This window comes from Lissotriton helveticus, chromosome 3_2, assembly GCF_964261635.1.
Source record: "Lissotriton helveticus chromosome 3_2, aLisHel1.1, whole genome shotgun sequence".
Taxonomy (NCBI): domain Eukaryota; kingdom Metazoa; phylum Chordata; class Amphibia; order Caudata; family Salamandridae; genus Lissotriton; species Lissotriton helveticus.
This window is the reverse complement of record NC_136062.1, coordinates 261,763,272-261,786,812: the sequence shown is the minus strand read 5'-3', so window position 1 is coordinate 261,786,812 and position 23,541 is coordinate 261,763,272. Positions and strand designations below refer to the sequence as shown.

Genomic DNA, 23,541 nt, shown 5'->3' with positions numbered 1-23,541 from the left:
AGATTCTGTGATGTGCGTGGTAGCGTTCTGAAGATCGTGGCAAAGTTCCACATCCATTCTCAACTCTCCTATTTTCACCTCCACTGCAGCCTGCAATGTCAGGATAGCTTGAAGGATAGTAGTGAGGTCATTAGGCAGAGAGATGGGATTCTATCCCACAGGACGGCTTGGCGGCACCGTGGCAGGCCCAGTAGTGCAGCAACACAAGCAGCCAGCCCACTTGGGTGGGATGATCTTTCGCTGAAGTAGAAGGAGCTGAAAGTGAACAGTAGTCAGGTATCTCTGTGGAGTACTCACTGGTATTCCATAAACTTCCACCTCAAAGTAAGGCACTAGAGACTGAGAGGCAATGACCACTTAGTAGTGTGGTCTGTCACAGTAGGAGACAGTGATCCAGGGAGAGGTAAGTGTGCCAGGCACAGCCAATTGGGTGCTTTGATGGAGGTCGAGGTAGATCAACAAAGGCTGTCTGAGTTGCTCCCACCTCTCAAGGCTATGATACAGCAGTATGCATCCAGGGGGAGCCCACTGAAGATCGGCATCACCAGTCTGGGGATCCAGGAATGTGGTTGAAAGAAAATGGGCTCAATGCAGCATGAGATAAAAGGGGTAGATTACACAGCGCCCAGATTTAGCGTCCCCCCAGTGCACCTCGCCCGGCGAGGCAGGTAATGGGAGAACAGTCCTCAGAAAGTGAGACCCTCACCAGTGCAGTGAAGTCAAGACATGGCCCTCCGCCGGGGCAGCAGATGTCAGGGGTTCAGCATGGAGAAGGGCCCAGATAGGCATGTAGTGTGTCCTAGCGGAGTCACTCCCTCCAAGAGGGTCACATCCAGCTCCAGACGGGGAAAAGGGCCATGGCACGTGGACGAGGCACCATAGTTTGGTGTCAATCCAGATGGGGGGCCAAATGGCGCTGAGGGCCAGTAGCAAGGGCCCAGCACCCACAGCTGCAGACATTCATTAATGGGAGAAGAGAGCCCTGCAAGCGCGTCTGCAGTGCACCATAATGTATTTTAGGTGACCAGGTGAGAGGGACAATACTGTTGCGAGCCAAGGGTTCATCACCCAGGAGGCACAGACTCAGACTCCTTTGTGGGGCCAAATCGGGCCCTAGGTAGACATGTTTTTACCCCCTAAGTGTACTTTTGTAGTGTATTCCTTTCATTTTTAGTTTGATTTGTTGGAAGCAAGGCGTGGTTACTTGTTGCAAGGCAAAACTGCATTCAATAAAGTAAAACATTACCTGCCCTTGGCCCAGGGTAAGTGTCGTGCTTTAGGCACAGTATCAACCTTACAGCGGCTAGGAGCACAAGAAAACAGCCAGTGGAAACTTATGAGAGCTGGAACACTAGACCACTTATCCTCATTTTAGGCTAGTACTTACTTCCTAGGTTTTGTGTAATTTCTGGGTCAAGAGTGGTATAGCCCTATTGTAGACTTCTCCTAGGCAATGAGTTATATGGTTACATTAAATTTCGAATTCTTAAATAATTTCAAACCCTTTTTTTGGTTACTTGTTGCTGATCGTTGGATAAGGTACGATCTTTTTTTTAGGTTTTTCTAGTGTATTTTGGGAGTAGACAGAATGTGGGTAGAACTAGTTGATATGAGTTGTAGTGTCAGTTTTTATTTTGCGGGTTAGTGAGATAGTCTATGTTCTGTTGTTTAGTAGTGTTGTGCATTAAGCCTACTGAGAGTTTGACAATTGTCTAGTGTCATTTTAGATATTGCCATGTTCTAATTTGTCATGTAATGCTTATGTTGTATTTGAACATTGGGCCTCATTACGATGTGCCTGGGACCGCCTTTCGTTGGCAGTCCTAATGACAGACAGCCTTTCAGTCCGACCTCCGCATTATGATCCAAGTGGTCAGACCAAAACCATCGAGGGGAAGGCTGCTACCTCTGACAGGATCTACCCTGTCAGGGCAGCAGTTGGAATTGTATTCCTTGAAAGACAGCGGTGTTGAGGCAGGCACCGCCGTTGGGATTACAATGTCCTTTTCTGACAGCCTTTTCATGGGGACAAACAGGGGCCTTGTCTCTCGTGGGCCACTGCAAAGTGAACCTGGGGCACATGTTGTGCCCCCACTCATATCCATGCACCGTGAGCCATACACCAAAAGGTCCATGGCACACAGTGCATGGATGTGCACTACGTGCTCTACAACACCACAGCTTCTGCTGCCGCCTGCTTTCTGGGCTACAGCACAAGCTGCACTGGGATGTATGATGTTACAACGAGATCAAAATGATTGTGGTACATCACAATGCATCTTTTATTTTATTTATTTATTTATTTATAACACTTATAAAGCGCGCTATTACCAGTCGGTGTCCTGGCGCTGAAGTGATAATCCCCAGGGAGGGAGTTTTCGGGAACTAGAGGGAAAAGAGCCATGTTTTCAGATCCCTTCTAAATGCCAGCAGATTCTCGTTCTGTTTAAGGAAAAGAGGGAGGGAGTTCCACGCCAGCGCTGCTCCCCTAACAAAACTCCTTCCGCCCCAACGCACCTCCCTGATCCGGGTCGTTTTAACCAGCCCTAGACTGGCCGACCTAAGTTGTCTACCTGGTCTGTACCATTGAAAATGATCCTGAAGGAACCGAGGGCCAAGACCATGTAATGCCTTGAAGACTATGCAGAGGGCCTTGAACAGAATCCGCTTCCGCATCGGGAGCCAGTGCAACTTCTCCAGCTCCTTGGTAACTGAGGAAAACTTGGGCAGTCCCCCAATAAGGCGGGCGGCCGCATTTTGTAGGACCTAAAGTTTATTGAGCACCCCCTGTTGTGCCTCGAGGAAAAGACTGTTGCAGTAGTCGATGCGTGAAAGTACAAGAGCTGTCACCACCGTCTTTCTACTTCCCTCCGGTAGGAAGGGGAGAACCTTCCTAATAATTCTCAGGGTCCAATGTATGGAGAAGCTCAATGCCTTGACTTGGGGTTTGAAGGAGAGTTGGTTGTTAATAATGACACCGAGATTCTTCACCTTCAAAACCGGGCAAGGTGGCGGTCCCATGTCAGTGGGCCACCAGCTGGGGCCCCAAAGACTGGTGTTTGACCCAAAGATAAGCACCTCAGTCTTGGAGGAGTTCAATTTTAAACAGCTTTTTGCCATCCAGGAACTAACTGCTGACATACAGTCCTGAAACCTGACTGCCACACCCACCTCTGTCCCCGGGAGCACCGAGACCACAATCTGGGTGTCGTTACCACGACTTGCGCTGTAGGGTGCTGGACTTAGGAATGGTAAGATTTACTATTCCAACTCCAACCTACGTACATTTGGGAAGGTGTTGGAATAGTAAATCTACTATTCCTTAGTCTAGAGTGCCCTCCAGCGCAAGTCGTGGTAACGTCTTGCGTTGTAAAAGATGCGTCGTAATGGCACTGCGGTGTTTTGACCGCGTTGTAAAGGTTGTTTACCCTGCACTGCAAAGCAGCACTTTCCGACCGCCACCATAGTGGTCATATCATAATATTGTGGTTAGACTTGGTCTCCTGACCACCACAACAGCGGATTGTGGTCCGATCACCTGATATCATAATCGGGCTGATATGTGTTTGGTGTGGGTGCGTATTCTATGTTTTTTTACAGGCTTACGGATCGGTAGTATTCCTGTGGGCCTGTCGTTTTTTTTTTTTTTTTTTTTTTTTTTTAATGAAATGAATTTGTTTCCTGGTAAACCAATATTATTATTTTTAATTTCTTTCAAGTTGTCAGGTTTTCTGGTATGTTTTGTTTCTCCTATTCTTCAGCATTTTGATGGGTGCTTATGACTTTGGATTACTTCAAAAAATGTAACTTAGCTTTTTCATTTTTGCTTTATTTTGGGCTTTTTTGGACTTCACTTTTCCCTTCCTGATGAATTATATTTTGATAACATGGATATGAAGAGAGAGCTACAGAAATGTAAAGATAATTAATAAATGTATTTATTTGTGGGTGGGAATATTACATTATAGTCTGTATGCGTATTTGCTGGAATTACAATGTGTTATTTTGACATTTCTACGTGCTGGATTTACTTGGTTCGATTTTGTATTTATTTCTATGTGCTCTGTGATTGTTGATTTTTTTATTCACCAGTTTTCTTTTTCATATTATTTGTATGTTTTTGTGACTGATGTATAAAAATACTTTTTTCGCTATTGATTTTAACCCCTTCCATTCTGCTCCTGTGCTGAAGATTTCAGCGCGGGTGCGGTCATGACGGCCCCCAGCCGTCATCAGCACATGAGCACTGTAGTGCATGACGGCTGGGGGACCGTCATTAGCATGGAAGGGGTTAAGTAGTGTACTCCTTTGATGGTTATAAAGATTCTAACTTTAAATTTTAGCATTTTGTACTCTCTACTGGTTTGGTTTCTTACTTTTGGCTTAATTTGGGTTACAGATTACTCGATTCTTAGTTGTAGCTTTGTTCCTTTTTGTAAGGCTTCTATGAACTTGTAGAGTGTAGGTTGGGTTTTCCCTAGAATGGCTAGGAATACATTGTGCCATCCTTCTGCTGTGTTGTTGGTTTTGTCTACTTGAGTCATGAAGCTATCGTAGACTTTCCAGCAAGATATTTGGAATTTGGGTTGGCATCTGTGTCCTGAGCACTGCAGTCTGCCAACTCAAGTGTCTTCAAAGTAGTTCATTAGGGAGCTTAGGGGGTCATTACGACGGTGGAGACATCACCACCGGCACCCTATCGGTGGCGGTTTCACCGCCATCGTACGGCACTTCTCCGCCCGCCAAATTACAATGGTGGGCGGTGTGCTGGCAGACGCAAAGACTGTCCACCACGGGTCTGCCACAGGCAATCATTACGATTGCCTGGCGGACCCACCCTGCATCAACAATATGGTGGCGGTGCCATATTATGATGCTGCCTCCCCACCAGCCGGTGTATTGCTGGAAAACTGCCATTTACAGGCTGGCGGGATTGCATTTGGGAAGCTAGAGTGAGCCCACCTTGTGTTGGGGGGAGGTGGGCATGCACTGGGGGGTATTTACGGTACCCCCTACATTTTCTTGCACCGTGGTGCCTGCCACGTAGGTCAGGGAAATGCAAACAGTGTATTTCTGACATTGCGGTGGGTGCTGCAGCCAGAAGCACCCTCCGCAATGTCAGAGATACACGATGCAACCGCCAAAGTGGCGTTTGCATCATAATCTTTTGTGGGGGACTGCCACATTACAGGCGGATGGTCCTGGCACGATGGCGGATGGACAGAAGTCCATCCGCCATCGTGATGAGCCCCTTAGTTTGTGTTCTTTCCATTGGTAAAATGGTATTAGTAAATTTTAGTGGGTTATCGGCCTCTGTTAAAGGGACATACAGGCAAGTGCAATTATTTATTTTGGTTCAAAGGCAAACTGGCTGTTTGTTGCATTTTCTACACTTTGGGCACAATTACGAGACGGTGGTGTTCCGACCGCTGCCACTTTGGTAGGCCGACCGCCCGATTATTAGGTTAGCGGTCAGACCGCCACATGTCCAATGCACGTTTGCCGCCACCGCCAGCCTTCGGGATCCCGACGGGGCGGCAGTGTGGAAAGCAGTGATCAATGGCAGCATTGCTAATACTAACACTGCCATGCTGATAAAGATCTGCCTTTCCGCCAACCTGTTCAAAGGTCGAGAAGGGGCACCAGACAGGGCCCAGGGTAAATTTTCCCATGGGGGGGATATGCATGGGGGTACATGTTGTGACCCCCCTGCTTGCACTGTCATGCGTGCATCTGAATGTTACAGATCAATACTTGGATGCAAAATAACTGCCTTAAAGTAAATGGCGACAAGAAAGATGTTCTGCTACTAGGGTCAAACACCTCCTTTTGGTCCCCAAGATTGTGGCCGGCTGATTTGGGCGAATGCCTATTTCCTGTCACAAAGGTTAGGAACCTTGGGGTAGTATTTGACCAAAGATTGACATTTTAAGGTCAAATCAATAAGCTTGCCTCTACCTTTTGGGGTCTTTTAAAAATGATAAGGAAGATCCATTGTTTATCCCCCTGGATACTTTAAAAACGGTGGTCACTGTACTGGTCCTATCACGACTGGACTACGGAAATGCCTTATATGTGGGACTTCAGTCACAGCTCCTACTCAAACTTCAACGTATGCAGAATTCAGTGGCAAGAATGATTCTGGATATTCCTAAACATGAATCAGTATCTCATCGACTGAGGGACTTCCACTGGTTGCCAGTGGGAAAGAGGATTATATTCAAGGCACAATGTCTGGCATATAAGGCCTTACAGGGGAAAGGGCCACTGTATCTGAGAACACACCTCAGGAAATACATGCCATCTAGAAATGTAAGAGTCGGCTCAGGCACAACTATTGTTAGCCTAGGTACAAGCAGGTTCGCTGGGGAGGAAGGAGTTTCCTTTTAGGAACTGTGAAGGTTTGGAACTCTCTTCCTATGTCGATAAAAAAACAGCAAGTCACTGTCATTTAGAAGTCTGCTGAAAACATGGCTGTTTAAGAACTGAAAGGTCAGAAGTACAATTGAATCAGCAGAATGTCAGCTGTTCTGTCATTCCTAGTGCCAAGACGCCCTTGGGCATACGTTCTATAAGTCTGTAAATCAAATCAAATCAAATCATGCACAACATAGTGTATGGTATACAGTGCACTGATGTGCCAGCGATGCTGTCATTGTGCCAGCAAATGCTTCAGGGCCTTTCAGTGAGCCGAAGCATGACGACACCATTGCACCGCCGACACAACACCATCAGCCTGGTGGTGTTATCATAATACGGAGGTCGGGATGCCGCCGGTTTGGCGGCTTTTTCCCAACAGCCACAACAGCGGTCCGGCAGTTGGACCGCCAAACTCATAATCAGGGCCTTAGGACAGATTTTTGCAGATGTCTCCTAACGCTTTGATTAAAGTTGTAGTAACAGCCTTGAATGGCTGTGTGGTTATAGTTTAAGTATTGTTTGTATCAAGACTTGTTCAAAGTTGATTATTATTTTATGTGGGGAGTAATTGTTTGTTTTGATTCGAATATGATGTAGTGGTTTGTAGTAAGTGCAACTTTATTTATTAAGTAGCAGAGCATATATGAGTGTTATAAGTGTTTTAATATTCACCTTCTATGGTGTATAAATTTACTTCCGGCTTTTTCATTTTTGCATTTTCTTTGTGCTTTTTTTTACTTCACACAAACACAGAGCTACAGCTACAGACCTTTAAATTAAATTAAGTTAATTATTTATTTGTGGGTGGGAAATGTTATATTTTATTATGCATGTGTATCTGTCTGAAAATATTGTAATAATACAATACATTGTAGTGTTTACTTTTGTTTGCAAATGTCCATAAATAATTAAGAACATTGTTCTGCAACTGATGTTGATTATAATTGCAGTTTTTTTTCTTCAATTTTCCGTTGTAGGTGTTCTAATGTGGATCTGATTGTTTATTTTCTGTTGAGGGAAAAACATTTATTTGTGGGCAGTTGGTAGGGGTTGAGGGTTTCATTTTTTGTTTTACTTTACTGGTTGACCTTGGTCTGGAAGATAATTAAAGACAGAGGGCCTGATTACGAGTTTGATGGACTGGGACACTTCATCACAACTGAAACGGATATCCCATCCACTGTATTACAATTTAATTAAATCCTATTGTACTTGTAATACAGCAGGCGGGATATCCATCACGTTTGTGATGGAGTAGCTCACTCTTTCAACTATGTTAAAATAAATGTTTTACTTTTGTTTTAAGGTAGTTTTTCTTTTTGGGGTTTCTGTTGGCAATACAGCAGAGTGTCATTGTCTTACAGCTTTAAAGTTATTTTTGGAGTAAGTGTTGACATTTTTACCTCCTCTTACATTGTATTTTTAATGAATTTCCTATTTTTATTGGCTTCTTTGTTTTATGGTAGTTTTTATCGGTCAGTGTTCATTTAGTTTGAATTTTCTTTTCAGTTATTGCTTTTTATGGTGGATGCTAAATAGTGTTTCTGTTTTATTGTGAGATATATACTACTGTCTTTTGCATTATTTTGGATACATTTTGTTTATTTTTATTGATAAAAGTAGATTTTTTATATTCTAATAATTGTTGAAAGTATTTCAAGTTAATTTTATTGTTATAAAATTCAAATAATGTAGTTAGACGATGTATTGATTGATGTGGAGTTTAATTGTATTTGTTTTTTTAATTAAAATAGATTTTTTATTTTATTTTGTAATATTTGACTTTATTTTTGGGATATTTGTGTAGTTGATATTGTGTTCTGACAATTTTAACTATTTATATGTAACAATATTTTGTTTACGATGTTGGGTGGTTTCTATATTAATCTAAACAAAATTTTCTTACTGATATTTTGGTAATTGATTTCTGTGTTGTTGTTAATAAATATTAGGACACCAATACTTTTTAAAACAATGTTCTTTTCCTGATATTTTTTTGAATTGATTTTGTTTTCAATGATACTATGTCACTGATGTGACAAAACAGCGAAGAGGGAAGGGAAACAGGTCAATACAGGATGGAGAAACCTTGCAGTGACACTTTTCTACCCCACCCGAGGCCAGGTAGTAGCGAGGGGAAATGCTAGATCCACCACAGTGCAGACCTAGTTTGGTGCCATCCAGCAAAGGCAGAATGCAGTCAGGCCTGCCCAGTCTGTAGACGTAGTTGCGCCCCAGCCGCACCCCTCTGAAAAACCAAGCAAGCCATGGTCCACCTCTCCATCTTGGAGCAGAGCTGTTGATGTCTTTAGCAGTTTCCTTCATGGGCAAAGACTGTAGTGCAGACTGGTTGGTGTTTGTGTTTATGGGATTTATAAAGCGCATAGCTGCCCAAGGGATTTATAAAGCACTGAGCAGGGAGCTTGGTTAAGACACATCCCCAATCATGGCTGCATTGCCAAATTGGGGTTCTCTAGTGCTTGCTGCCCCTGACGCGATGCTGAATAGTTTGTCTAAGAGTGGCATTCTAATCTGAGAACCCAATGCTAGTTGTAGTCTGACAGTGAAATTAGTTTAGCTTTTTCAGTGTTAGTTATTGGTTTATTCTTGTGCTCCTCAAGAAAGACCAACAAATGTATTTACTCCTAGGTCAATAAAAATGGTTGACAAGTCTGCCAAAGGTCTTTTCCTGCCCTCAAACCCGGTGCCCATATAGAAATTCAGAGGGGCTGAATCCAACCCTCTTCTGCAGTACCTCTCTGCGCAAATAACAGGCATGACAAAAGGCTTTCCCACTTCTGCCTCAAGTGCTCTGACAGGCCCATGATCATGCCTTTAAGGGTATTGTTGTATCTCTCACCAAGCCCATTAGTTTGGAGGTAATAGGGGGGTGGAGAACTTGTATGGTACCATGTTACCCCACACTTATCCTACATGGACTCCATATATGCTGACATGAAGTTGGTACCATGGTCAGATATTACCTCTTTGGGGAACCCCATACAGTGCCTTGGCCACTGTTGATGCAATCACTGCTCTCAGAGGTACAGCCTAAAGGGTACTGGATGGCGTGATCCACCCATGACCAGGATGAACCTGTTGTCCAGGGCTGGGTCTTGGGGTTCAAAGGCCCAACAATGTTGATGTCCACCCTTTCAAACAGGATGTCACTGACGGGAAAGGGAACCAAAAGAACCTTGCACTTCCCTCCTGGCTTCCCAATGGTCTGGCAGGTGGGGCATGACATGCATAATGCATCTGAGCCTATCTTCATCTGTGCAAATAAAAATGGGTCACAAGCCTGCCAAAGGTCTTTTCCTGCCCTCGATAGCCTTCTAGGGGAACAACATGAGCCAGTTCAAGTAGAAAGGCCCGGTAGAACTAGTGGACTAGCAACACACATGTTGCACCAGGCTCATGAACCTTAGGCTCACTGTACAGTAGACCATTCTCCCAGTAAATCAGGTGATCACCAAAGGTGTTGCTAGCTGCCTGCAGCCGTAGACCCTCCAGAGAAGGGCACTCCTTCTGCACTCTGCAGAAATGCTCTCTGGTTGGACCTCCTTTCTTCCACCAATTGATGAAATGAAATGAAAAATTATATTTATATAGCGCGTACATACCCGGAGGCCTCGCAGCGCTTCAACTGATTACTGTGGCGAGGGCATGGGTAGTTAACACGCTTTAACAAACAGGTGGGTTTTCAACGTTTTCCTGAAAGCCATCCGGTTATTGATCTACTGGAGATTCGGCGGGAGGGAGTTCCACATCTTCGCCGCCAGATGTGAGAAAGCCCGGCCTCCCCAGCGAGCTTTATTGATTTTAGTAGTGGTGGCTAGATGCAAGGCGCAGGAACGGAGGGTTCTTGAAGGAGTGTAAGGTGCAACCAGAGGGAGCAAAATGGCTGGTGGAAGGCTTTGTGCACAATGCACATGGCCTTGAAGTGTGTTCTAGCCGCTATTGGAAGCCAATGGAGTTCTTTTAGGGCCTTCCTTGCTGACTGCCAACGAGGGATGTTTAACAAAAGTCAGGCGGCGCAGTTCTGTGTGACTTGGAGTCTGTTGATCACTGCTACCGGAGCTCCTAGGTATAACGCGTTTCCATAATCCAGGCGGGAGAGTATCAAGGCCTGAACCATGATTCTCCTTGCCTGGAAAGGAAGCAGTGGGAGTATCTTCCGGAGCATTCTCATTAGTCCGACACAGGTGGAGGCCGTTTTGGTGGCCTGCACAGAGAAGTCTAGTGCTTTGTCGAGCCAGACTCCAAGGCTCTTGATATGGGGTTTAGGAGAGGGAGGGGGGCCAAGACAGGCATGCCAGATGGAAACCAGAGTTTTATAGGATGTTTTATAGGAAGAACCGAGTGTAGACAAAGAGGGTTAACGGTGGGTCTTAATGCCAGCAGAGAGGAGGCGCTGTATGTAATGCAAGTTCCTACCATGGTACCAGGCAGTGACAGGGATCTGGGCGCGTCTGAACGCGGACTGGCGCAGACTGGCTTCTCTTTGGAGCCTCTTCGGCGCGTCTAAGGCGCTCCCGCTGCGCATCACCGCTGCGCGAGTGGACTGGAGATTAAGTAGATTGGGAGGTGAGGGGAGACTAGACCGTCACCCTCGAAAGATGGCCGCCCGCCGAGGAACCACCAGGAAGTGCAAGTGCTATTCCTCCCTCCACAACAAGCAGCATGAATTTGCTGCGGTGGACCGGGGAGTCAGCGCGCCAAGTGGCAGGGGTAACAACAATTTTAAAAGCACAGTTTTAAAAATAATCAGGTTAAAAAACCCTAGCAGCAATGTAATTTCAATACACACACTAGCGCTACGATGTTAGTAATCAATCTGATCGAGCGCGTGAGTGCAGAGCCCTTATGTAGTCAGGGAGGGAGGGGAGACTAGACCGTCAGTTCAGTTAAGGTTTGTCTCCTAGGGTGGCAAAGTCCTCCATTGTAGGTTCCGGGCTTGGCCCTCAGGATCTGATTCTCCCAGACTGTGGGACAAGTCACAAAGTCACAAGTTCAGGTCGTCTACTATGGAGCATGGCCAGATGAAGGACTCTTGTTAGGTCCACTGAAAAAAGTACCTTAAATCCTGGTTTGTGGAGCATTGCTAGATCCTGTGTAGAGGATGCATTGCACCATGGTGGATCCACTGAGTTGCCGGGCTGTGTTGTGGAGCCCTGTGTCATTGTAAAGGATGCTATTGATGAGGGGCTTGCGATGTAAAGTGCTTCATCGAAGATATGTCACATACTGGCAGTTTCGAAGAATCTGTGGGGCTGTAATGCAGAGTTCTTCTGGTTTCAGTGGATACCCTCAATGAGGGGCTTGCGTTGCGAAGGTCTGCCTCAAGGAATCATCATGCAGCAGTGGTTCTGAAGACACTGAGATGCGAGGTCTGTCATCGGTGATGCGTTGTGATGCTGCTTTTTTGTTGTGTCTATGAGTAGAATCTCGCTGCGTTAGTTCTGAACACAGGATCCAAGCTGGGCTGACAGAGCACCATCAGGTTCACTTCAAATCATCTATGACTAAAATGACACCACAGGGGCTAGGTTTCAGACAGAATCCAGATGTGGGGTTCAAGGTGGCTGGAGCCTTTTCTATTTCTGTGATTCTGATCAGGACGCCAGCCAACTAGCTCTTGAAGTGACTCTGCTGGTCTAGGTTCAAGATGTAGGTCCAGTCCTTTCACTCCTCCAGTAGGGCGGAGGGGCGACAGAGTAGCAGTACTTCTTGCAGAGCAGCACAGCAGTCCTTCTGAGTCTTACACAGGTACAGAGGTGTACTAAAGAGTTGGGTCATTGGGTTCATTATTTTTATCTTGTGCCCACTTTGGAGTAGGAGAAGGTGTTGGAGGTTTCCATCTCCAGAGGATTGTGGAATTTTCTACCGCCATGCCCTGCACCCAGCTTGTCTCGGATCATAAAAGACTAGCGTCAAACCCTTCTTGAGTGTGCTCAGGCAGTGCCCGTTCGAATGTGCAACTGGGCTAGGTGATAGCTCCGCCTCCTCTTCCAGTCACAGTTGGCCCATCCTGCCAACACCTATTCTCCTTTGTCTGACTGTCTGGGAGCAATACACAAACACCCACTGCCAGCTACACCCGGTCATGTGACCCAGGATACAGGCTGCAGGCACCAAATGATTAAGGGCAAGAAAATGCCAAACTTCTTAAAGTGACATTTTCAGAACTGTGAATTCTACACTCCCAATTGAACAGTATCACAAATTTAATGTAAGACGTTAACCCAATGTTATCCTATGTGAGAGGCAGGCCTTGCAATAGTGAAAAATTAATTTAAGAGCTTTTTACTACCAGGACATGTAAAACATAAAAGTACATGTCCAGCGTTTTAAATACACTGCACCTTGCCCTCTGGGCTGTTGAGGGCCTACCCTAGAAGTGACTTATATGTATAAAAAAGGAAGGTTTGGGCATGGCAAAAGGTTTTCCTGGCCAGATCGTATTGGCAGTTTAAAGCTGCACACACAGGCCGCAATGGCAGGCCTGAGACCTGTTTAGAGGGCTACTTAAGTGGGTGGCACAATTACTGCTGCAGATCCATTAGTAGCATTTCATTTACAGGGCCTGGGTACATGTAGTGCCACTTTACTAGGCACTTACAAGTAAATTAAATGTGCCAATTGGATGCACGCCAGTGTTGCCATGCTTAAGGGAGAGGGCACACAAACATTAGCACTGGTTAGCAGTGGTAGAGTAAGCAGAGTCCTAAAGCCAGCTAAAACAAAGTCAGATAAAACGGCCTGGAAGGTAAAAGTTGGGGGAAACCCACGCCAACAATGTCAGGGCAACACCTTGCCTGCAGAAGTATTGTGGATGTGTTGTGGAAAAAGACAAGAGTTTGTGCACTTACCATAATAAATTCCAAAAATCGCTGCTGAGCCAGCCATGGCACCCAGCATCTGCGCACATACATAAAAAGGGAATTTACACCAGGCCATCCTCCCAGTTGCACACATGGCCAAGGAAATGGCAGGGTTTACATGTCCACCTGAAAAATAAATTATAATGATGAGTGTGTTTATTATCAGACACAAAATATCATGAATAACTGGAACTGCACACAACTTCATTTGAAAACTTGGGAAACTCATGATTTGATCTCCTCTTGCAGAGCTGAATACATTTAACAATAAGTAATTCAAAATCAACCATGTAGCAATGTCAAATGCAAGCAGCCTAATACAGGAGATGCAAACAAATGCCAAACTTAAATCAAATACAGTAGTTGTTATTCAAATTAGTAAGTATTGTGACTTTTTCCTGACAAAAAGAACTACTCTTGTTAAAAAATAAGGGAAACGTCTTAGGTGCTGGAAAAAGTTAGTTTACCAACACAAAATAGTATTAAGTTTACCTAGGATACCTACCAATGTGTATATCGGTATATTAATGCTTGTATTTCAGTTTGAGGACCAGGTTATGATAATAAAGCTGTTAAAGAGACCTATTAATTGCAATTTACTTAAAGTAGGCTTTCAGTCCCCTCTTTCAACCACTGGGTTTTCAGACCAGCCTCCATCAATTATTGGCTTGAGACTTTATAAATCTCATCTTGGCACAGCCAGGGTAGTGTTTGTCTCTCACCAGATACTATTGCTAATAGGTTGTAGCTTTTGACCTCCTGTCACAATGGACTTTTTTTAACAAAAATTGGCGTTTCTTTTGACTCCTCCTGTCTGCCCTTCCACTTTTCCCTCTTGCTTCCACTTCTTCTGGCTCCCTCCTGCCCACCATCTTTCTTTAGTGTCTGCCTCTCCTGTTTCTCCCACCAGCTCCACTCATTTCTCTTTATCAAAACTCTCTTTTTCCCTGATGTTTTCTCCTCATTCTTACTGCCTGCCTCCCCCTATCCCCCCTCTCACCCGCTGCCCACTTTGTCCTGTGTTCTTCCTATTCCCACTGCCCACCCTTTCTTCTTGGTGGTTTTTCATTAGTGCCACCAGGGCTTGTCTAGAAATAAAAGGCTATCAGTGTTGAAGCCCCCCTTGCTTTCAATACAGTTTTCTTTTGTTTCTATGTCAAATTTATTTCGGGATTCATGGAAACTTCATGTTCGTCCTTGCGTTCTTTCTTTGTCATAAATGTAAAGAAACATTATAATGAAGGTTCTCTTGCCATCCGATCTTTGTTTGACTAAAGCATGACAGTAGTGAAGGCAAGGCAGCTTTTTATATATGCACTCTTTCATTTTATATACATTTGTTCGACATTAGTGTGCTTATGCTGCATGTCAACATATTAAACCTGGACCTATTGGCTTTACCAATGTATGCTAGTATAGGGACTGAAACTCTTTTTATTTTCTAGTTGTCTGTAATAGATCAAGCCAAGTGCTAGTGTTCTGTGGTCTAGAAGGTACATACACTGGAGTGCATCTTATCATAGTCATCAGTCTTCTGTTGTGTGCATCTTTTTGTTCAAGGCAAACATTTAATATGCAGTGTTCACAGTCAGTCAACAAAAATGTGTGTCACGCATGATGTATTGTCTATTGATTTAATATCAACCTCCTCTTCATACGATACTGGCAACCCAACATGTCTAATCTAAGAGACAATGCATCATACATATAGAAATTTAGCAGATGGATACTACTGACTAAACAGTATAATTACAGAAGGTCTGTCAGATCCAACAAAGGCGGTCAGGGTCCAAATTCCCCAGCTAGTGTAAGAAGGCGGTCACAACATATTCAGTAGATGATACTAAAATGGGGAACACTGAAAGGAAACTGTTCCCTCCTAAAATATGTGAAAACACTAAACATCCATATTTTCAGACAAGCTTTAAATCAATACATAGTAGAACAAAAAAGGACAACCCTCTTCTGCTAGGCCTTTACTGATTCTCTTTTCATATGTGGTATGCAGCTCTCAATGCTAAAAAGGTCTCACACAAAACTCTCTGAGAGCTATTCACATCATTAATAACATTGACTTTGTGATGTGTGTTGATCATAAGCTAGATTATTGAAATATTAATGCATTTACAATAGAAGCTTTACTTTGAGAGGGGAAGGGTAGGAACCCATGGTTTTTGACTCATGTGAAGTACTACAGAGCGAGGGTCAACACATTCCTTAACGCAGATAAAACATTTCATTCACTTCAACCAAATGTAATATTATGCAGTCTTGTCACCAATTTAGAGTTGTGCAGAAAATAATGACGCAGTTGAAAACTCACCCCTGCTTATGATATAGCCATTGATATAATGTATGCACCCAAGTTTATCAATCAGTGTTCTATAACTTCTCAATAATCAAGCCTCAACGGTTTCAATTCTGGATACAATTACCCTCATCCAAAACATACTAGTCTTGCATCAGTGTGTGTATGAATTCCTCAAAACCAGTCTAAGAGGTACTTCATGGGAACTCATCTAACTGTCCTATTGTCAGGCCAAGAAGATAAATGCATCAGTCAAAATTGATAAAAACACTGTTGTTTAGTCTTTAAAGGACAGTGACTGAGACTGCCAATTAATAAAAAATGGAGGCTGAAGAAAGGTGAAACAGTCCAATAAGAAAAGGAGTACGGTTCAAAAACAAATCATTTTCAGGCTGAAACTATGTTAGGACCAGGGATGTGAAGGTCTGAAATCCTACCTCTGACACTCAGGATCAGGGTTCATCACCTACTGGATCCTTAGCTGGACTCCTACAGATGTCAGGCGGTTGCCAGGCCTATGAATGTAAAGCTCGGGTAGGCCTTCAGTGTTACATTACTGTTCAGTGTTATAGCTGCATCATCTTGCCTTTAGTTTAAACCTAAGTGTAATTTACAACTAGGAGAACTGGCCTGGAGGGAAACAAGTGCCCAGAAATTATACTATTACTATTTCAAGAACTGAGGGGCTGATTTATATTTGGGTGGTCGATCCGTCGTCCTGCAGGGCGACAGAGTAACATTTTAAATGTCAGCCGGCCTGGCGGACATTTTAAGCATTGACAGGAACCACAGTCATTGAGGTTTCTGCCAATGCATAGTAACTTTGTCGGATGGCTCTGTTAAACATGAGGGGAGCTGTGTGGCAAAGTAAAAAACAAAATGATTCCCAAAAAGAAAATTCCAAAGAGGGATTTTCTTTTTGAAAATAAAAAAATGCCCCCTTACCATGGGAGGAAACTCCCTCGCCATGGGAGTTTCCTCCCATGGTGAGGGGACACTGAGCACATTTCATTGCTCCTTACCACCAGGTTTTTCCTGGCAGTGGCAGGCATTGAAAAATGGCTTATATTGCTATAGTGCAGTCTAAGAAGTTTAACCAAAGCGGAGACGGAGTAGTCTCTGCCTTCATCAAACTATGATTAATAACTACAGGGGCTGTCCACAAACCCCGAACCCGGGACAAATAATTAATATATCAAACAAAAAGGCTCAGGGGAAGAAGAAATGTTAAAAAATTGGAAAGATATCCAATGTATTAATTAGAGAAGCCCTTCACAACAGCCTCATAGTATCAAAATTATGCATTTATTTATTTTGACTATTCAGAAGGTTTTGTTTGGACATACAGATAATCTCAAGCAAGAAAAACGCTGGTATACAAAAAACAATACATATAGACCAGACAAGTGGCAACAACAATACATATCACGAAAAAGGAAGGAACACCATAAACATAAATACTGTGTCCTTATATTAATTCAGGATCCTGAACCACGGAGCAGCTACCCTACATGAGGCCGGTATGCTCGTACTGTAGATTCATGTGACTTTCACAACTCTGTCCTAGAAGTATCAGGATTGATAGTTGGCATATTGATTGGCCAGATCTAGAGCACGGCCTCAGCGAGAGATTTACGTCCTCCGACACGATTTTGCAAGGTTCCCTGCCTGCAATACACCTGGATGTGGTTTGCATCATCAATACAGATCTCTTGCACAAGAACACTTTTGAGTCCTGAAGATGACCGTTAAATAACGTATCGGTCGAAACGCCGTCGACGGTTCTCTGTGGCTTAAATTAAATAATAATAAATAATAAAATAAATGCATAATGAGGCTGTTGTGAAGGGCTTCTCTAATTAATACATTGGATATCTTTCCAATTTTTTAACATTTCTTCTTCCCCTGAGCCTTTTTGGTTGATATAATATTCATCAAACTATGGTACACATGATTCAAAATCAGGCAGGCAGACCATGATTGTGGTAGGGATGGTCCTCTCTCACCTTTGTGACAGAGTTTCCTCTCCAACAACATTTGAATTAGTCCCTAATTTAAGATCTGCAGTGGAATTAAAAGGGTCATAAAATAATCTTTCCGGTGCTTGGGACAATTAAACTGGTTGCAGAATCAGATAGTTCCTCATTGGTTTTCAGTGTATGGAACAGAATAATTGTCAGCACTGTTCACTTATAACAGGCTTATGCCACCAGACAACCCACTTTCAGCCTATAGGTGAGTCAAAGTAAGATATACATATAAACATGCACAGGTGAAACTTTTGGCTGCTATTCTTCTGGGTTGCCACATAACACTGATATGTAGTTTGCTGCTAGATGTAATATAACAAAAGGCAGAAAATAAGAAACAAATCTATAGATCTGTGCAAAGTGTTTTAAAGGGGTCGTATGGTGAAGGATGACACAAGAGATCCCAAAACCTAAGAGTTCATCATCAAAGAAATTGAGATCCAAAAATGCTTATTGTTAGTGATTGTTAGCAAGGGCTGTTGAGAAGCCTGGGTGGGCCAGGAAGACACATGGGGAAAGTGGGCAAAAAGCAGGATTTCTGGAGATCTGTTTAGACTCTGACAATATCCGCTTAATAAGGGCATGTCTATGAAATGAAAGTAACACATACCTTGGAATGTTGGATCAAGTAGGTACAACCCCTGGGCTTGCCCAGCACCCATGTGAAACTGCCTTCTGATCAAGCTTGCATTCCTTGTCTTTGGTTGAAATGAAGTGTCATGGCATTCCCAGCTGTTCACTTGTTAATGGATGATGTGATAACATCAGCTTTCCTCCTTACTGATCTCACATCTGTCCACACAACAGGCTACTCAGGATGTTTTGTCGAGCCCTGGTGAAAGAATACTTGCGGAATCCCATTCTTTTTCTTATAACGCATTTTATTGCCTGTGTACATGTAGTTTGCGCTTCAGCAATTTGAATTACAAGGTTAGCAAATGAAATGTCATGTACGGTATCCCATTCTTAGTTCTCTCCAAAACTGTTTTTGAGCATTCGGATCACTGACATAATATCGACGACACAAATATCGAGATACACAAATATCGAGTCAAAAATATCGATTGACAAAATATCGACTCCCTATCTTCAAACAGGTAAGTACCAAAATATCGACTCCAAAATATCGACTTACATAAATATAGACTGTCAAAATATCGATTTTTTAAAATGTCTTAAAATTAAGTTAAAACTAATATAGTAATACATATATTTAATATAAACTTAGAAATAACTATTAAAAAAATATAATTTTAATAAATAATTTATATAATTAAAAAAATTATATCACCAAAAATTACACACACACATATATATATATATATATATATATATATATATATATATATATATTTAAACATATTATTAAATAAACATATATAACATTTTAGAAAATGTTTAAAATTTATTGTTACAACTATAGTGAGTTCAACATTAGCAAAAGTGTTGGATAGCGTAGAGGTAAAATTTACTACTCCCACTCCAGTGGGTGCAACAGTAGGGAAAGCGCTGGATAGCGTAGAGGTTAAAATTACTATTCCCACTCCAGGGATGTATGACGTTACAACGCATACTTTTACAACGCCTACCATTACAACAAAACTTTTACAACGCAAAAACTTTTACAACGCATACATTTACAATGCAAGATTTTACAACGCATATACCTTTACAACGCATACCATTACAACATAAGTATTGGTAAGTATATAATAATTTTTTGAATATAAATTAATAAAAAATATTATAATATAATTTAATATAATTTAATTTTATTAAATAAATGTAATTTAAATGTAATTTTACTTTATTTTTACAAAGTACCCCTGTACCCCAAAAACCCAAAACTGACCCTGAACCCTAAAAATACCCCTTTACCCATAAACTGAAAACTGACCCTGAACCCTAAAAATACCCCTTTACCCGAAAACTGAAAACTGACCCTGAACCCTAAAAATACCCCTTTACCCAAAAACTGAAAACTGACCCTGAACCCTAAAAATACCCCTTTACCTACAAACTGAAAACTGACCCTGAACCCTAAAAATACCCCTTTACCCCAAAAACTGAAAACTGACCCTGAACCCTAAAAATACCCCTTTACCCAAAAACTGAAAACTGACCCTGAACCCTAAAAATACCCCTTTACCTACAAACTGAAAACTGACCCTGAACCCTAAAAATACCCCTTTACCCCAAAAACTGAAAACTGACCCTGAACCCTAAAAATACCCCTTCACCCAAAAACTGAAAACTGACCCTGAACCCTAAAAATACCCCTTTACCCAAAAACTGAAAACTGACCCTGAACCCTAAAAATACCCCTTTACCCAAAAACTGAAAACTGACCCTGAACCCTAAAAATACCCCTTTACCTACAAACTGAAAACTGACCCTGAACCCTAAAAATACCCCTTTACCCCAAAAACTGAAAACTGACCCTGAACCCTAAAAATACCCCTTTACCCAAAAACTGAAAACTGACCCTGAACCCTAAAAATACCCCTTTACCCAAAAACTGAAAACTGACCCTGAACCCTAAAATTAAAATATTTATCAATTAATCAATTATAATTAATTACCAATTATATTTTAATTAATTACCAATTAATAATTAATTAACAATTAAATTTTTAAAACATATCAATAAATAAATTAACATATTTAATTAATTATAATTAAATTACTTCCCACCCTATTCCCCTATAAACCCACAACCCGCTACAGAAAATAAATTACTAAAATTAAAATATTTATCAATTAATCAATTATAATTAATTACCAATTATATTTTAATTAATTACCAATTAATAATTAATTAACAATTAATTCTAAATTATTATCAATAAATAAATTAACATATTTAATTAATTATAATTAAATTACTTCCCACCCTATTCCCCTATAAACCCACAACCCGCTACAGAAAATAAATTACTAAAATTAAAATATTTATCAATTAATCAATTATAATTAATTACCAATTATATTTTAATTAATTACCAATTAATAATTAATTAACAATTAATTCTAAATATATATCAATAAATAAATGAACATATTTAATTAATTAGAATTAAATTACTTCCCACCCTATTCCCCTATAAACCCACAACCCGCTACAGACTTATATTACACAAAAAATAAAAATTATTATTAACTTACCTTAAATTCGATATTTTTGTTGTCTATATTATGTCTAGTCGATATTATGTCCATTCTATATTTTTGATTCGATATTATGTCCATTCTATTCGATATTAATTTTCTCTAGTCGATATTTTTGTTGTCTATATTATGTCTAGTCGATATTATGTCCATTCTATATTTTTTACTCGATATTCTGTCCAGTCGAAATAATTGACTCGATATTATGACTGTACACCTGAGCATTCATAGCAAATGATTCATTGTAATAGATACTGCTGTGTCACTTGCCAAAAGTTGAGAGTACTTAAACCAACTTTTACACAGGGTTAGGAGTTGCTTTGGGGTACTTTTGGAAGCAGGAAGGACAAATGGAGATTTTTAAAACTGTGCAGGCAAATAACAGTGTTGAAAAATAAAATATGATTTCATAGTTATGGAGAGCCAGGCTTCTCGTCATGTGTTTAGGAGAAAACTGTTAACTGTTTCATTTTAATTTATACTGGTTCAGTAACCTCCAAATGCAATCAGATTTAAACATAATTTTACATGGGACTTGTAGTTTCTCTCAAATAATTTTTAAAAGAAATTGTGTGTCGCATTTAAGCACCACAGGTTAAGATATGAGGAAAAGGTACAAAATGATTTTAAACTGCACTTATGAATAGAGTGATTTTATAAGAAGGTGGTATCTCTGAAAGTGGTTATAAGCGTGGACTGATTCAGACACATGCTGAAAGACAATTTAATTGAAGTATTCCCTGACACGTGATTGACTTTAACCAAGTCCTATCACCTTTTTATAGACACCACCTGTGATAAATTCTTATCATTAATCATCAAATAGCGTATTATCATTTTTATAGCTCTTTCTGCACCCCTTGTTGAGACTTCTAATCACATTCCGTGTAGGCTAATAGGTTAGTTGGGATCTCATCTAAAGTGTAGCATTTTTATACGCTTGAGTGCCCTGAGTGTGCTCAAAATTTGTCACAGCAGCACGTAAACATGCTTGCCACATAAACAGGTATACAAAAGTGAGAGTGAGAGCTTGTTCAAGATCATTTGTGTACCACTTTTAAGAGAGCCCAAGTCTCTGTCCTTGATCTGCATACTATTGGCTTTGACATTCATTGCTCTTTATGGGCGTGAGATCCATGATTTGCTTGGCAGGAAAGAGTAAGAGAATGGTTGGAGTCGGTCCTGAGCACAACACTAGCCTAAGCCTTGAAGGCATTGTTAGACCACCAGTAAATTACCTTATGGATTCTGCCAAGTTGTGAAAGGAGCCCGAGCACTGGAGAACATTATGCACCACCAGTAGACTCCTTTGTAGAATGAACCCAGAAGGTTTAGAAGTCTCAAGATCCTAGAGACACATTTAGACCGAGGTAAGAAAACTATAATAGTGAAATCCAGCTTAGTGGTGTGTACTCCACTATTGCATCCAGACAGTGTGGGAAATATAAACAAATTACTCCAGGAACTCATAAATTAGGGGCCAAGGTGTGCCTGCAGAAAGACGGTGGAATTACAAGAGGCACAGTCATGTCAACAAGGGCAAATATGACAGCAAATTTGTTCTGGCTTACTTAATTGGCCATAATAATAATAATAATCCTGTATTTGTAAAGCGCACAGCTACCCGTAGGTTAACCGGCACTGGGGGCCGTTGGGAATATTAAGCAAGCTATTGCCCAGAGTCACATGGTGCCGGGCAGACCCCTGACGCCGGGGATCGAACCGTGATCCCCAGCATCTGGTGTCAGTTGCCCTGCCCGCTGCGCCACACCTCTTCCATAATATATCTTATGGGGAAAAGACAAGCAATTGCTGCAGAAATCTTTGTGTGCCCATCAATTTGAGGGTATAAAAATGGTAAGATACCTCTGGTGGCTAATGTGCATGCTGAAGATATCAATGCTTTTTCTAATCACATGTGCAGCATGGAGTAGTGTTTTTTAGCCTTTTGACTTCTGTGGACTCCCACTTAACGCCTTAACCACGGCGGTTTTTCAGCCGCAGTGCGGGCGTTCTAAAGGGTGGGCAGGGCTGCGTCGGCCGTTGGTCCTGCGCAGCACTGGGGACGGAGTGCTCGCGGCGGCCAACGGCAGCAGGGAAGGGGTTAATAATTACTTGAATCTGGGGAGCCCCAATGAATCCCTATTGGAATCTGGTGACCTCAATTGAGTCATTATTAAAAGCTGGGATCCCAGCCTAAGCCTTTTCAATGATTTGAGGCTCAAAACAGTACATAAACAAAACAGAAGTGAGCATTCTTCAAATAAATACACAAATGATGAAATATTTTATTTAATTCAAACAGCCAAACGAAATTAAAATGTTAATTTTAATGGCTAGGATGGAGCTTTTCTTGATTCAATTGAGTCCACTCATTATCCATATTATATTCATTTTGATACATTTGCAAGGCTACCACAAATCATTCTGAGTATACTGACTTCATTATTAGAATACAATTTCAAATTCCTTCATATTTACAGAATATTTAAAAACAAAATATTTAGCATTTGTTTTTTTTATTTATATACCTTTTTTAAATCTCTTAAATCATTTTTTTTAACGTAGTGGACCCTCTCTCTCTCCCTCTTACCCCTCTTTCTTTCTCTCCCCTCAGCTGTAAAAACAGCATTTTATTTGGCACTCATTTGTTCTCAGTCACGACCACACATACACTGAATTTACAAAGACACCTAGAGGTGATTCTGTTCACAGCATGCGCTGCAGAAGT

General features: G+C 41.7%; 1 protein-coding gene across 1 annotated transcript in view; it reads right to left on the bottom strand.

Moving 5' to 3' along the window:
* Positions 1-23,541, bottom strand: part of AQP9 (aquaporin 9) — a 257,451-nt gene that overhangs the window by 78,292 nt on the left and 155,618 nt on the right. Inside the window, exon 3 of the mRNA XM_078685164.1 lies at positions 13,293-13,430. Coding sequence (XP_078541290.1) covers positions 13,293-13,430 — 138 coding nt within the window. The remainder of the gene's footprint in view (positions 1-13,292; positions 13,431-23,541) is intronic.